Below are 16,580 nucleotides of genomic sequence, written 5' to 3' on the forward strand. Positions count from 1 at the left end.
GCATTTTCATTAAAGGAGTTTATGGTCTTCCTCATCGTAGTAACCAATACTGAAAACATACAGAGTATTTCTCATTACCTACAGTATTGTTGCTCAAATTTTTTTCTTCTTAGACCAAATTCAAAATACACAAATTCCATATTTACACTATTTCACCTTACTAAACCAACATCATGACTACCACTCAAGGATAAATCCAGTACTCCATCTTGACATAATATCTGTTTTATTACAATATCCAAAAAACTGGGTATGCAAGAATTTGAGATCTCAAGATCCCTTCTTCAATCTCAGGAATGTGCCATCTCAAGACTGTATATTTAAACCATAAAGGAGTTTAAATGTAAAGAAAAGAGAAAATGCATTTTCTTCATAAACATTCTGTGTGTCTCCTACTACCAATCCCACCATCCTCTGTAAACCCTGAAGATTTTCTCTATAAAGCAAATATATATAGATCTATATATATAATAGTGTTGGTAGCACGCCCGCCCGCCCCACCCCAAGATCAGTTTTTATTAATCTTCTGTATTAGTGTCAACAATCAGCTACAGATACATATTACTTCGAGAATTAAATACATAATTGTTTAATTCAAACAAGCAGAAGGGCAAGAGGAAAAAGCATTATGTGGATGGCACATTTGGTTGTAGATTACCAAAACATTCAGCCTTTACAATTCAATGATTCTTTCTCTAGCAATCAATGTAAAAAAGAAAATTCCTCTTTGTTGCAATTACAGACCAAAATACACTAGATAGTTTTCTTTTACTACAATCTTACCATAGTAGATTAAGAAGTACTATTACAAAATGCTTTAATTAGTGTACTCTTTACAAAGAGTTAAAGAGGCAATGTAATAGCAGAGTACAGTGTAAAGAGTGCTTCTAGGAACTAGGAATTTTTGTAATATACTACTTGGTAAGCAAAATAGCTACAGAACTCACTGCCACAACTGTTATGTCTACTATATCTCACTTAATTAGCTGCAGCTTCAGTGCATTCAAACTGTGTCCGATGTCTCTCAAATGAACAGTTCTGTCAGCATGAGCAATTTGAACAGATTAACACTGTTTTGAATTGAAAACACCCCTCGTTTATTGGAACTAACTATGTAAACGTACACAGAAGAGGGGAGTTTAGAACTCAGGCATGAAAGTGAGTGCTTACAACGCCCATTTAAGTGAAATTTTCAACCTGAGGGGAGGTCATCTGAGATTAACAGAACCAAAAAGATAAAATAGGCAAACAAAACAAATCCAAACCAAAAAAGGACAATAACAACCAACAGAGCAAACACTTTGGAAAGAATCCATCCTTTAAGCCTGCTTCAGGGAGTAGATTGCTCTGCTCTATAAAAGTGAATTAGGACCTAAGGCTTGAAAGTTATAAGAGGCCTAGGTGGCATAGTCTATCTTCAACGTCACTGAAGTGCTTTCACAAGATATAACTTTTCGCCGTGTTCACTGGTGAAGATGGGAGCTTTTTTGTAGTGTTCCACCAATTCATCCATTGAATGAAATCGACGCTGGCCAATACAATAGACATTGTCCACAAGCTGCACCTTGAAATGTTTGTTCTTCCCTGATGCCTTTAGAGATACTGAGAAGTCACTGGGCTGTTGAAAGAGAGAGAAAGAGAAAAAGAATTATTACAAAGCGGTCAAAGAGAACACACAAATTTGTGGTTGAAGGAGCAAACTGTGATATAAAGTAACTACAATATACTCTATTCTTTGTTCTACAATATGGTGCTTTAGCTATTTAAGAAATCCAAATGTCTATTATTCAATAAATAATTTCCCGCATTATTAATATGTGCAGTAAATGATCAGTAAAATACATAGTCTAAAGTAGCAAGTTACATGACTAAATTGCAAATAGTGCAAAAATTACTGGCTCAAACTAGCATCATAAGAATGACAAGAACAGAAAAAGACTTGTGTCATGCATGGTTTCTTCTATTGATAAACTCTCCCTAAAGTCAATATTCTTATTACAATATTGCTTGGCTGAGGCACAGAAGAGAAAATTCCCATGACTTTTTAAAATCATGACCACAAGAGGGCCTTTCTTGCTCTGTGTTACAAAAGAAAAACTTTCCACCCTTTAACTTAACTAAAAAAAAAAATGAGGAACAGTTCTTGTTTATTTTAATTTTAAGAAAGTAGTATAGGACACAGAATACACATTTACAATACAAATCACCCAAATATAATACTAACCATGTACAGTGAAATTAATTTTTTTAACTTAAAAATTATTTGAAAGATAAAACAGAACTATTCCATTTACTATTTTTGACATACAACAACTTTTTCAATGTACCAGCACATCGATTGCTTTGGTACATAGCACTAAAGTGAACATAAATAAATGGCTGCAAAAGTTCTCCATGTCTACAACATTTCCCCCTGCTCACACATGGTTTGGCCACTCCTCCATCCTACTGCCACTCTATTTTAAAAAGCAATTGACAACACTAATTTTTTAAAAAAGAGTGAACTTCCAATTTGTAGCTTTTATTTCATTTAACATTCATTAAATTTAATACTAATTCTCACTTTAAATTCTTCCCAGTAATTTTGGACCCAACTGTTGAAGTTGGGCTCTACTGCACTATAAATGTTTAATAATGATAGCAACATTTATATAAATCAAAAGTTACATAGTGAATGTCCACCTGACTATACCTCTAAGGTCTGTCTATGCTACAGAGTTAGATTGACACAAGGCAGTTTACTTCGACATAAATTATGGAAGAGTCTACACTTACATTTCGCTCTCTCTGATGTAACTGCCCCTCTACGCCAACTTAACTCCACCTCCACAAATGGCATAGAGTTAAGGGTGAAGTAATTAGGTCAAAGCAGTATCAGCATAGACACTGCATTGCTTACGTAGACTGTTACTGTCTTTCAGGAAGCGTCCCACAATACCCCACACTGACAGTACAATCAATAAAAGCGCTCCTGGAGAGGACATACACTGCTGACACAAGGAGCAAAGTGGGGAAAAGCACAAGCCATGTAATTACTGCGGCAGCCCTATGCCGATGGAAGATAGGTTGACTTAATTTTGTAGTGTAGACATGGCCTAAGTTTACTTTTCTATCAATGTTTCCGGTACCGAACATAATCAAAGCTCTTATGGTATATCAAACAAACATCACTGTGAATGCATTCTATATTCTAAGTCCTGTGTACTTAGTGACACAATTAGACCAGGTTCACAACACATGGCAACAACTCCTAATTTCTGTGGCAACAACTCCTAAATTCCACAACAACATTAATTTATTCCATTGTCATGAAACACCATTTATTCCAATCCTCCAGTCCCACACAAAAACAGAACTATGTCTATTTTAACTGAAAATTCTTATTGTCATAACGTTCATGAGAGATTATTTTTGACAGTGACTACTTTTGTTGACGAGTTTTCACTATGCTCTCCAGACAGCCAAACTCCAATCCCTGGGACTTTGCTCCTGTGATGCTGTCCATGCAGATGGGCTCAGGCCATCCCTCTGTCTGCATGTGTCAAAGAAATGAGGAGGACAGGAGTGCAGAGCTTGTAGATGGTTTTACATCTCATTTCCCTGGATCCAAGGGCTTCAGCTACTGCACTATTCCCCAGCCAGTCTAACTTGCCAGTTGAGCTGTGCAGAGAATGGTATTCAGTTTCATTGAGGATTTTGATATTTCACCATTTAGTTTTGTTCCAATTAGGAATGAAAACCAACGTTTTCTAAATTCTCTACTAAAGAGTCCTCCAATGTGGTCTGCCAAGGAGCTGGGCAGGCAAACTGGCAGGGTTCTGGCGGATTGCTGCCTGGGTTCAACTGGAACTTTGCTGAAATTGAACCATCTCAGTGAAACATTTAACTTTTAATGAATCCACAAATTCTGATGAACATTTCATTTGAATTTTTCCGACTAGCTCTACTTGCCAGCATAAATTCTTAGATTCCATTCCCCATCTCTCCCCCCGCACTCCCTGGCTGTAAATTGTAGGTTAGCTCTGGCTCTAACCCCCTCCTGCCTGAGCTCAAAGGAACAGTGCAGAGGTTTCACTGTAATCCGATTAACTCCCCCTAGTGAGGAAAACTGGAAAGCAAGAGACAGTTGCAGGCCAGTCCTGACCAAGAAGGGAAACTGAATACAAAATATGAGCAGCTTGCCTGCAAAAGCCAGATGCTGTGGAACTGCAGAGTCCATGGGCCCCGACTGAGATGAATAGGGCAGTTCACAGTTTTCAGAGCTATTGCTGCAGGCTCTCTGCACTGTATTGCTTTCAAATCTGTTCATGATTTCAAGATCATCTTCTTGAATCATAAGAGCTAGAACCATTCATTTAAAAAAATTATAGCGGAGACTCTGGAGCACGATTTTGCAGCAAGGGATGAATTCTGCTGAAAATTCTGTGCCTGCCGAATCACAGAAGTATCACAGGGAACTGGCAATGGATAGCATGCCACTAACTTTACTTTAAATATTAAAACTAACAACATAGGCCTGTAGGAAACAATTTAGTAGGGCTAGCATGGAAGGGAGTAATAGAACACTAGCTTGTGTGAGTCTGAGAAACAAGACCAAACCTTAATATTAAAGTCCCTCTAATTCTCTCTTCTGTAGGTAACACCTAGGCAAAACTCATTTAAAAATACTAACTGAAAAAAATCCCTATTACAATTGAAAACACAGGTATAAACAGAATGCCAAAATACGGAACTGAAAAAGCTACATCATGTCTGAAACAAAACCAACCAAGCTAATCCTTTTGTGCATTGTGGAGATTTAGTGCCCTCCTATTTGGTGCAGTGTAGTTATCAGAACCTCAAAGCTATGATCTCAAGTATACATGTCAAAGCTCTTTACAAAGGTGAGTAAGTATTGTTATCTTTATAAAGATAAAGAACAGAGAGGTTACGACAGTGAGTCAGTGGCAGAGCTCAGAACAGAACCTATGCCCTGTGATTTTCAGTCCTATGCCCGAGCCACTGGCCCACACTTACTACCATGTCATGTAGACACACAAACTCCAGTATGACAGGTTTCAGAGTAGCAGCCGTGTCAGTCTGTATTCGCAAAAAGAAAAGGAGTACTTGTGACACCTTACAGACTAACAAATTTATTTGAGCATAAGCTTTCGTGAGCTACAGCTCACTTTATCGGCTGCTACCACCACATTGCTTTGCTTTTTCTGACACTTGAAATACAGTTGTGATTGAATACTCAATGTTTCATATTTTTTCCAGTCCCAAAGTTGCTAATTAGATTTTTGTATAATAGAAGAATTTAGCATTGCTTATTTTTCACCACAGCATGTTGTAAAGTTGCACCCTTTTGATGAACTCATCGTCTTAAAACTGTGGAACAGCCTGTTTAACTCTCTTGCGAGAGCCATCATCTGGTACAAAGAGATGGAAGAGCTTGAACAGCTGTTGGAAAAATGTGAAACCCCTTTATTCGCCTCAAATTAGTGAGTAACAAGAATACAAGAAGAATCTGTGAAAATAATTGGACTTGTATTTATTTTGGGTTCTTCTCACTGCAAATATACAAGTTAAATATTTAGAGAATGTTTTAAAAAATATCTGTGTAAACTACTGCTCTTTACTCTTAATATTACCATGCTACAGCGTGGTGGTTGAATGCAGCCTGAATTGGTTCCCTGCTGTCCTTGGATTTGTTCCAAGTTTGTTTGTTTGTTCATTTTTAAAACTGTTTTTTGGCCATTCTCTTTCAGCTTCTGGCAGATTTTCTCTCTTCTCCCACTTGAATTAACTGCTATATTTAGATGGCTTGCATGCAAACCTATCTTGCAAAAAAGCCTCAGAACTTGCATACACTCCTTAAAAGCACATTACAAGTAAATCTGAGTCTCTAGAACCTGTAAGGTTGTCTGGTGATTCTACAGCATAGGATCACGGCAGGGTGCCTGTGAGTGTTTCTCCCCCATCAGGGATTTACCTGAATTTCCGCATCACCCCACCCCCCCTTCCCCCGGTTGGTCAACAGTATACACTTTAAAAGCATATACAATAGATGATAAAACATTTGTACCTGAAAAATGTATAATAGGTTTGAAAAGCATGAACAGAGAACTAGCTGCCTCACATAGCTGTTGTTTTTTCATGAGAAGTTCAGTGCATTTGTTTTGGCGATGTTGGCCAAGCTAATAATTTCAAATTATGATTTGTAAGCAAGGTCTGAATGAGCTCTCCCCTGACAGCTAGTGATGAGCTGGAGGGTGGGTTTGGGGGAAGGCTTCAGGACCAGACTATATTTACATGAACACACCTACTCTGCCTAGGTATCCAGCAGACAGAGCTGTGTTGCCCAAATGATCGATTTTGGCTGGTGTTGGGTCACAAATCACTTACTAACCTTTCTGTAACTGTTGTTCTTCGAGATGTGTTGCACATGTCTGTTCCACGTTTGGTGTCTCCCAAGCAGTACCATAGGAGATGGGATCAGAGTTCATGGACATGCTGACCACAACATGGCTCGACCAAACCTGGCATCATCTCTAGCTTGCTGGGTGATGGTGTAGTGGGAAGAAAATGTATGTACTGATGACCAAGTCACCTCTCTGCACATGTCCTGGATCAGCACCTGGACCAGGAAAGCTGCTGAGGAAGTTTGTGCTCACATAGAATGGGCTGTCACTATAGCCAGTGGTGGGACCCCCGCCTGCTCACAGCATGTGTGAATGCACGATGTGATCCAGGATGAGATCCGCTCAGCCAAAATAGGAAGGCCTTTCATCCTGTCTGCTACTGCTACAAACAGCTACATAGATCTATGGCACAGTTTTATCCTCTCAATGTATAATATCAGAGTGCATCTAACGTCCAGTGTGTGGAGATTTTGCTCCTCCCTGTTTGTGAGAGGTTTCAGGGAAAAAAAAGGCAGAAAAATAGCCTGATTACTAGGGCCCTACCAAATTCACAGTCCATTTTGGTCAATTTCATGGTCACAGGATTTTAAAAATAGTAAATTTCATGATTTCAGATATTTAAATCTGAATTTCATGGTGTTGTAAAGGTAGGGGTCCTGACCCAGAAGAGGACTGTGGGGGACTCACAAAGTTATTGTAGGACAGTTGCAGTACTGCCAAGTTTACTTCTATGCTGCTGCTGACGGGAGTGCTACCTTCAGAGCTGGGCTGCCAGAGAGCGGTGCTTGCTGGCCAAGAGCCCCGCTTTGAAGGCAATGCTGCTGCCAGCATCAGCACAGAACTAAGGATAGCACGGTATGGTATTGCCACCTTTACTTTTGAGCTGTTGCCTTCAGAGCTAGGCCTTCAGTCAGCAACCACCACTCACTGGCCGCCCAGCTCTGAAGGGAACAGTGCAGAATAAGGGTGGCAATACTGTGACCCCCCCTACAATAACCTTGTGATTCCCCCCATCCCCTTTTTGGGTCAGGATCCCCAGTTTGGGAAACACTGATTTCCCACGTGAAATCTGTATAGTACAGGGTGAAAGTACACAAAAGACCAGATTTCACGGTCCATGACACATTTTTCATGGACGCGAATTTGGTAGGGCCCTACTGATTATTGTGAAACTGCAAAACCACCTTTGGGAGGAACGCAGGGTGAGGGCAAAGCTGTCTGTGTACAGGGATTCTGATGTAAGAGCCCTGGTCTGAGACACTCCTGGCCAAAGTGAGTTATTAGAAAGGCCATCTTCCAGGAAAGGTACAACAGGGGGCATATTCCCAGCAGCTCGAACTGAGGCCCCATGAGTTTTGACAAGACCAGGTCGCATGGGGGAATAGGCTCTCGAATCTGAGGGCACAATCTTTCTAGGCCCGTGAGAAAATGAACAGACATCTCATCTGAGAAAACCGATCAGCCATTCATGGAATGCTGAAATCGCTGCCAGGTGTACTTTAACTGATGAAATTGCCAGACCTTGCTGTTTCAGATGCAGCAAATACTCCAGAACAGCCAGCAGAGACGACTGTGCGGGCAAGAGACCTTGCTGGGAAGACCAAATGGAAAAGCGCTACCACTTGGCAAGGTATGTTGCTCCGGTAGAAGGCTTCCTGATACCTCGCAAAACCTGGTGGATTTGCTCCGAACAGGCCAACTCCTCAGGATTTAGCCATGGAGTTTCAAAGCTGTCAGGTGGAAGCTGTCAGGTGAGGAGTATTTGACCGTGGTCCTGAGATATCAGGTCCAGGAGGAGAAGTAACAGCATCAGAGTCGATACTGACAGCGTGTCGAACCAGTGTTGGTGGGGCCAGCCTACGGCTATGAGAATGACTTGCGTTCTGTCTCGCTTGATCTCCAGTAGGACCTTATGCACTAGAGGAACAGAGGGGAAGTTGTAGAACAGATGTCCAGTCCAACAGAGCAGGAAAGCTTCTGTGAGTAAGCCCGGGCTGTGGCCTTGCAGGGAGCGAATGGTGACATTTCCTGTTCTGACTGGTGACAAACTGTGAGCACCAAGTACAGGTGATGGCGACTGGGTGAGTATACTGAGGCCAGCCAAGCTTAAAGCGATCTGAGGCGTAGCCTTGCATGCTGCACTACTTATGTGGATGCATCCATGTGGCCTAAAAGTCTAAGGCAGAAATGGGTCGTCGTGACTGGGTGGGCCTTGACTTGGGCTATTAATTACACCATTGTCTGGACACAGGCTTCTGGGAGGAAAGCCCTGACTGTGAGGAATCAAGCACTGCTCTGATAAACTCTATCCTTTGTACAGGGACAAGGGTAGACTTCTGCTCATTTATAAACCCCAGCACCTGAAAGGTCAATTGTATGGAAGTGGATAATGGCCTCCACCTGGGCCTGGCCTTTGACCAGCCAGTCATCGAGGTACGGGTAGACTTGTACCCCTCTTCTTCTCAGGAAGGCTGCCACTACTGCCATGCATTTCATGAAAACCTTTGTGGCTGCTGAAAGGCCGAACCATAAATTGGTAGTGAATTTGATTTACAATGAACCTGAGAAACCTCCTGTGGCTTTGGAAAATTGAGATGTGAAAATAAGCGTCTCTTGAGTTGAGGGTGGCATACCAGTCCCCCGAATCTAGGGAGGGGATGATGGAGGACACAGAGACCATGCAGAAGTCAGCTTTTTGAGATAGCCGTTGAGGTGGTGCAAGTCTAAAATGGGTCAGAGATCCACTTTGGCCTTTGGAATTAGAAAATACCTGGAGTAAAACCCCTTCCCTCTTAAGTCCCGAGGAACCTCCTCCACGGCTCTCACGCTGAGGAGGGCTTGCACCTCCTGCACCAGACATTGCTCATGAGAAGGGTACCTGAAGAGGAATAGGAAAGGAAGGAATGTGTGGGGAGTGGAAATAAACTAGAACGTATAATTCCTTTCTCCAGTGTTTAGCACCCAGCACTCCATGGTGATAACAGACCATGTCATGCCAAAGTGGGACAGGTGGTCCGAAAACAAAAGGGGGACAGGATCAAGTGGCACGGAAACTGGTATAATGACCTCAGGCATCCCATCAAAAGTTCTGTTTGGCTGCTCCCATGTATCTGGGCAGGCCAGGTAGAGACCCTGAGGTAGACGGGGGAACTGCTTGTGTCTAAAACACCTGCTTTGCTTCTTTTGCAGGTCCCGACGGGGCGGTGGAGCTGAGAAGTGGTTGGAGTGCTGGAGCCTGAAGTGCTTTGTTGAAGGCTTCAGGGTGTAAAGACTCAGGACTTAAGGGTGGCTCTGGAGTCTTTCAGACCGCGGAGCTTTGCATCTGTTTGTTCTGAGAAGAGCGAAGCATCTTCAGGTGGAAGGTCCTGAATCGACTGCTGGATCTCTGTTACCAGTCACGAGGACTGGAACCAAGAGCATCTGCGCATGACTACTGCAAAAGCTAAGGATCTAGCAACCGAGTCTGCCGCGTCCAGGGCAGCCTACAGGAAAGCCCTGACTACAGACTTCCCCTCCTCAACCAAAGAAGAGAACTGCTGCCTGAATTCCTGGGGAAGCGAGTCCTTGAATTTCAACATAAAGTCCCAGACAATGAAATCGTACCTCCCCAGCAAAAGCCTGCTGGTTGGAGATGCCGAGCTGTAGAACTCCTGTAGAATAAACCTTTCTACCAAAAAGATCTAGTCTTTTGCCTTGGGGGTCACAGCTTATTGCCCTTGTCTGTCCCTCTTGTTTGCCACTGAGACCACCAGGAACCCAGGAGGGGGTGGGAGTACAAGTACTCATACCCAAGAGAGGGACCAAAATACTATTTTTTTGGCTCTTTTTTGAGGTGGAAGGCAGGGAAGATGGGGTTTTCCCACAGAGCTTTAACTGGCCCACGATGGCCTTAGTGAGAGGGAGAGCCACCTTTGATAGGGCTGCCGCAGTCAAAATATTGACCAGGCTGTGGGAGGGCTCTTTGACAACCTCCATTTCCAGCCAGAGGTTCAAAGGCCACTCTTTTCAAGAGCTCTTAATGGGCTCTGAAGTCATCATGGGGAGGTGACATGCCCACCCCTGACACTGCCTCATCTGGAGAAGAGGATGAGGAGTTCTGCACCAGCAGGGGTGATCCTCTTCTTCGCCTGCTCTGATCCGATCCTGAGGATTGGTACCAGGTTTGGTACCGGCGTCCAGGTCCAATGCTGCTCGATTGGCCAGAGGTGCTCTCCTCTCTGAGACCGCCAAGTATTAGCGCCTGGAAGAGAGTCCCTGCATTGGAGAAAAACCCAGAGTTTCCAAAATGGCCATTGCATCTGCATAGGCCAGTGCCCAAGCATTCGGGCGTACTTCTGCACATGGATCCACAACCGGATAAGTTGATGGGGGGGGGGGGGAAGGACACGGACGACTGGGAACAGTTTCTCGGATGGGGATACTATTCCATTTCCGAGTCTGACAATGAGCCTTCCTCCAGGGACCATGGAAGGAAGATACCACTTGGTGCTGGGGAACGCTGACAAGTCGGGAAGACCTGTGTCAAGGACAGCAGAGACAGTTTCCCTCTTGACAGTACCATATGGGAGTTCAGGGCAACATGCTCCATTCTGCTCCCTGGCACCGACGTCACTGATTCTTGTATTGCCATCACCAGCAACACCGAAAGCTCCCGCAAGTCCCTGGCTGAAACAAACACGTCCGAGGTAGACAGCACTGCGATCCTGTTGGTCCCTCTGGTGCTGAAGGTTGATCCAGGACTGGACTCAATGGACATAAAGGACGGAGTTAACGGTATCACCCTCAGAATCAGAGGAGTGGCCAGACTCAGGTCACATTCCACTGTGCTCCCCACACGTGACTTTCCTCAGAGTTGGGGAACACCCTCTCTCAGCCAACAGCTTCTTATGTTTTTTCTTCGGCACAGGTGATGGGTGAACGGTGCAGAGACTCTCATGGTGGGAGGAGCACTTTGCACTGACACCAACATACTCAGTGCTGAGTCTGGCCAAACTGGCTACGACGAGAGTCGGGATGCTGATTCCAACAGGAGGGACTTTAACCTTGTCTCCAGGCCTTTCTCAGTACAGGTTTTGAAATCCCGGCAGATCTGGCAGCAACTGCTGATATCAGTCTTTCTCAGGCACTTCAGACAACTGGAGTGTGAGTCGCTAACAGGCATAGGTTTGCTGCAGGAGGCACTGGGCTTGAAACCGAGAGACCGAGGCATGTCCTGTACAGGGAGCAGACGAAGACTCCGCTAAAATGGTGAAAATGCCAACTAACTATGTACAAGTTCACAACTGTCCAAACTAGAAATAAAGAACTGGGACAAAAGAAACAAAGGGAAGGTAGTAAACTAAGACCACAGAGAAGAGTCTTCCACTGAGGAGAGCTTGCTGAAGAAAGAAGAGCAGTTCCAGTGACCATCATAGGCGAAAAAAGAAACTGAGAAGGTGCGGTGTTGGCTGGAGCCCTTATGAGCGCACAGCACCAGAGCTGACCCGACGGGTACCAGAGAGGGAAAAATTTCTGGTGACGGCTCATGGTGCGCACACACCTAACATGGAATGGACATTGCAAGCACTCAAAGAAATATGGTACACTCACTGTAAAGGGCAGGGTGGGGAAAAATTATAGTTATACCTCTCTAACCCTTTTACTGGTCTTTCAAACTCCCAATTTCTGCTCATCTAGTCTAGATGGCCAAGACTACAACAGGGTTCAAAGAAGAAGTAGACAAATTCATGGAGGATAGGTCCATCAATGGCTATTAGCCAGGATGGGTAAGGAATGGTGTCCCTAGCCTCTGTTTGCCAGACTCTGGGAATGTGTGACAGGGGATGGACCACTTGATGATTACCTGTTCTGTTCACTCCCTCTGGGTCACCTGGCATTGGCCACTGTCGGAAGACAGGATACTGGGCTAGATGGACCTTTGGTCTGACCCAGTATGCCGGTTCTTATGTTCAATCTCCCTTCACGGTCTTACCCCTCCCCTCTCAATTATCATCCATAATTTCATTCACCAATTTATCTGCCCCGTTGATGCACACATGAAACTCTCCATGCATTGAGGCTCCCCCTCCTGCCTCACATCCACCATCACCAGGCTCAAAGGCCCCTCTTCGACAGCTCAAAACCCCTCATGACAGTATTGCTTCTCCAGGTGAAGCAGCAACCATTATGACAGGGAACTATTGTAGGAACAGGCAACTTGTGCGAGGAACCTTATGTTCTACTTCACTGGCTCTCAACCTTTCCAGACTACTAAACCCCTTTCAAGAGTCTGATTTGTCTTCTGAACCCCCAAGTTTTACCTCACTTAAAAACTTACAAAATGTGACATAAAAATATATAAAATACATAAAAATACAGAAGTGTCACAGCACACTATTACTGAAACATTCATACTCTCATTTTTACCAAATAATTATAAAATAAATCAATTAGAATATAAATATTGTACTTACATTTCAGTGTACAGAATATAGAGCAGTATGAACAAATCATTGTCTTTGAAATTTTAGTTTGTATTGATATCGCTAGTGCTTTTTATGTAGCCTGTTGTAAAACTAGGCAAATATCTAGATGAGTTGATGTACCCCCTGGAAGACCTCTGAGTACCCCCAGGGGTACGCATACCCAGTGATGAGCTGCCAAAATCTTAACAACCGGTTCCCTATAAAAAGTCCTGATTTAAGGGATGTGCCCCAGTATGTATTTTTTGTACCAACAGGGTTACCATACATCCGATTTAAGAACCAAAAAGCCTGACCTGTCCGGGAAAATACGGATGTATGTTAACCTTGCCTAAAGTTCTTTTTTAAAAAGATGGGCCTGAACTAGAAATGAGCTCCGTTTCACATGTTTGGGTCCCCACCACTCCCTGGGGGTGTGCTAGGGTGACCCGATGTCCCGATTTTATAGGGACAGTCCCGATTTTGGGGTCTTTTCCTTATATAGGCTCCTATTATCCCCTACCCCCTGTCCTGATTTTTCACACTTGCTGTCTGGTCACCCTAGGGTGTGCACATGTGTGGGTCCCAGCTGTTCCATGCCCCCCTCATTGAAGCAGGTGTGCAGGGTTACTGCCCTGAGAACTGCAGGGCACTAGTGGACATGGGGCAGGGCTAGCTGGAAGCAAGGGGTGTGGGGCTGGCTGCAGGCAGGGAAGGGGGTGTGGAGTTGGCTAGAGACAGGAGGGTGTGGGGCTGGCTGGAGACAGGGCAGGGGCTGACTGGAGGTAGGGGCTGGCTGCAGGCAGGGCAGGGGGGTGCAGGACTGGCTGGAGACAGGGGCTGGCTGCGGGCAGGGCAGGGGGTGTCCCAGGGGCTGGTGCGGGCAGGGGTGGCTGGAGACAGGGGCTGGTGCGGGCAGGGCAGGGGGTGCAGCAGGGGTTGGTTGGATAAAGGGCAGGGGGTGCGGCAGGGGCTGGCTGCGGGCAGGGCAGGGGCTGGCTGCGGGCAGGGGGTGCAGGGGTGGCTGCGGTGCAGGGGTGGCTGCAGGCAGGGGCTGGTGTGGCCAGGGTCTGTGGGGGTGGCTGGAGACTAGGGCTGGCTGCGGGCAGGGGCGGCTGGAGGCGGGGGCTGGCTGCAGGCAGGGGGTGCAGGGGATGGCTGGAGGCAGGGGCTGGCTACAGGCAGGGGGTGCGGCAGGGGCTGGCTGGAGGCAGGGCATGCAGGGGGTGGCTGGAGGCAGGGCGTGCGGCAGGGGGTGGCTGGAGACAGGGCTGGCTGCAGGCAGGGGATGCAGGGGGTGGCTGGAGGCAGGGCAGGGGGTGCAGCAGGGGCTGGCTGCAGACAGGGCGTGCGGGGGGTGGCTGGAGGCAGGGCAGGGGGTGCGGCAGGGGCTGGCTGCAGTCGGAGAACACTTCAATCTCTCTGGTCACGCGATTACAGACATGAAAGTTGCTATATTACAACAAAAAAACTTCAAATCCAGACTCCCGCGAGAAACTGTTGAATTGGAATTCGTTTGCAAATTGGATACAATTAACTTAGGCTTGAATAGAGACAGGGAGTGGCTAAGTCATTATGCAAGGTAACTTATTTCCCCTTGTTTTTCCCTCATCCCCCCTCCCCCGACGTTCTTGTTAAACCCTGGATTTGTGCTGGAAATGGCCCACCTTGATTATCATACATATTGTAAGGAGAGTGGTCACTTTAGATAAGCTATTACCAGCAGGAGAGTGGGGTGGGAGGAGGTTTTTTTCATGCTTTGTGTGTATAAAAAGATCTTCTACACTTTCCACAGTATGCATTCAATGAAGTGAGCTGTAGCTCACAAAAGCTTATGCTCAAATAAATTGGTTAGTCTCTAAGGTGCCACAAGTACTCCTTTTCTTTTTGCGAATACAGACTAACACGGCTGTTACTCTGAAACCTATAGTAAGAGGATGGTCCTCATTGATAGGACCCCTTCAGGGAGGAAACCTAGGTCCACAGCTTGAAGAAGCTCCTCCAACAAGTGGAATCATACAACATGATGTAATAGGAATTTTTGGTACTACAAAAAAGTACTACAAAGTATATCCACTGAAAATTAGACACCACCCAAGAATTTTAAAATTATTTAAAAAATATTTTTACACTGCTCTATCATAAGCCTTTGGAAGCTTGAAACAAATGATACTTTACCCATTTCCCTCTCAACACCACCACCCTGGTTTACTATATGGTTTCTAGAATTTATTAAAAGAACAACTGTTGTGAAGAATGTGTTAAAACTTATATAAAAGAATGATTCAGGCAATAAGATTAAAAATTAAGGAAGATCAAATCTGGAATGAAATAACTAAGGGCTTGTCTACATTGGCAAGTTTCTGCACAGTAAAGCAGCTTTTTGCACTCAAACTTCAGACGTGTATACACTGCCAAGCCACTTTGTGCGCAGAAACTCCACAGTTGCAGCGCTGCAAAAAAACCACCTCAATGAGAGTCATAAGGCTCCTTGCGCAGAGGCTCCAGTGCTTTATTGCCAGTGTGAACACTTGATTGCTTTCTGCACTGTAATTGGCCTCCAGAGGTGTCCCATAATGCCTCAAATGCCCACTCTGCTCATTGTTTTGAACTCGGCTGCCCTGGAGACATGCGCTTCTCCCCTTTCAAAGCACTGTTTCTGACAGCCATTGTGTGCTGTGCTGAACTGCTCTGGGACACAAAGCAAACCATTAATGTGGAATGCTAGTGCTGCTGAACACAGGTGTGAGAGTGTGTGTGTGTGAGAGAGAGAGAGATTGCTGTGCAGAGAGCCGAGGGAGGGAGGTGGGGGCTGATGTCAGGGTTTCCCCCTCCCCCTGCCTCAGGACTGGTTGTTTCCTGCTGCTGTCTGAACTTACAAGACAGCATGGTGACACACACACTCTGTCCCCCAAAACATATTGTCTCTCTTCCCTGTTCCATACACACACACACACTGTTCCATACACACACACACACACTCCCTGTCACACACTTCCCCCTCCACACTTCAGTTGAAAAGCAGCTGGCAATGTAGTAGGATGCCCATGGAACAATGGGATTGGGAAACCTGCATCCCCATGAGGCATTGCAACCCCTTCCCAAAGCACCCTGCGGCCAGTTGCACAGTGGGATAGCTACCACAATGCACTGCTGTCTTTGCCTTTGCAAGAGCTACTAACGTGGATGCGCTCCAGCGTCACAAGGAGCACAGTGTGGATATGCAACAGCTGTTTAATTCCAGCGTTTTAATAAAAGTGGTATAACATCTGGTGCAGAAACTTGCCAGTGTAGACATACCCTAAATCTAATGTGTAACAAAAAAATGATTCTGAAATGATACTAAACCAAAGGCAGACACACACATCCCAACTACAAAAGTATAGTTCTCTGTTTAGAGAAATGTAGTATCTGTAACACCAGACTGAAGCATTTGGATTAGAGAGAGACCAGCATTGAAGAGAATGGAAACCTTAATTCAGAACAAGCCTGAACCTAAACTTTCTGTGTAGTGCTGTAGCAATCATGTTTTGCTGATGAGCTTAGTAAATTCCATGGGGTTGTCCAATGAGACTTTTATGGGGTCACTGACTTACAGCTGACTTACTTGACTATACCTTGACTGAGTCTTTGTATGCCCCACAAGCGACAATCCTACTGCAGAGTGAGAGAACCACCATTTGGCAACCATATTGGACAACAATTGATCAAATATGAGGTCATTAAATAAAAAGGC

The 16,580-nt window shown here is 45.0% G+C and overlaps 1 protein-coding gene across 4 annotated transcripts in view; it reads right to left on the minus strand.

Moving 5' to 3' along the window:
- Window positions 1-503: 503 nt before the first annotated feature.
- NCK2 (NCK adaptor protein 2) overlaps window positions 504-16,580 on the minus strand; it is a 159,998-nt gene continuing 143,921 nt past the window's right edge. For 3 of the 4 annotated variants that reach the window (XM_084616835.1, XM_084616833.1, XM_084616834.1), the window contains one exon: window positions 505-1,618. In XM_084616835.1, coding sequence (XP_084472961.1) covers window positions 1,424-1,618 — 195 coding nt within the window. In that variant the 3' untranslated portion in view covers window positions 505-1,423. Of the gene's footprint in view, window positions 1,619-16,580 lie in introns of all 4 variants that reach the window. The other variant, XM_084616836.1, reaches the window with a different exon arrangement.

The sequence above is a fragment of the Lepidochelys olivacea genome (genome assembly GCF_965140295.1).
Source record: "Lepidochelys olivacea isolate rLepOli2 genome assembly, chromosome: 1".
Lineage (NCBI taxonomy): Eukaryota > Metazoa > Chordata > Testudines > Cheloniidae > Lepidochelys > Lepidochelys olivacea.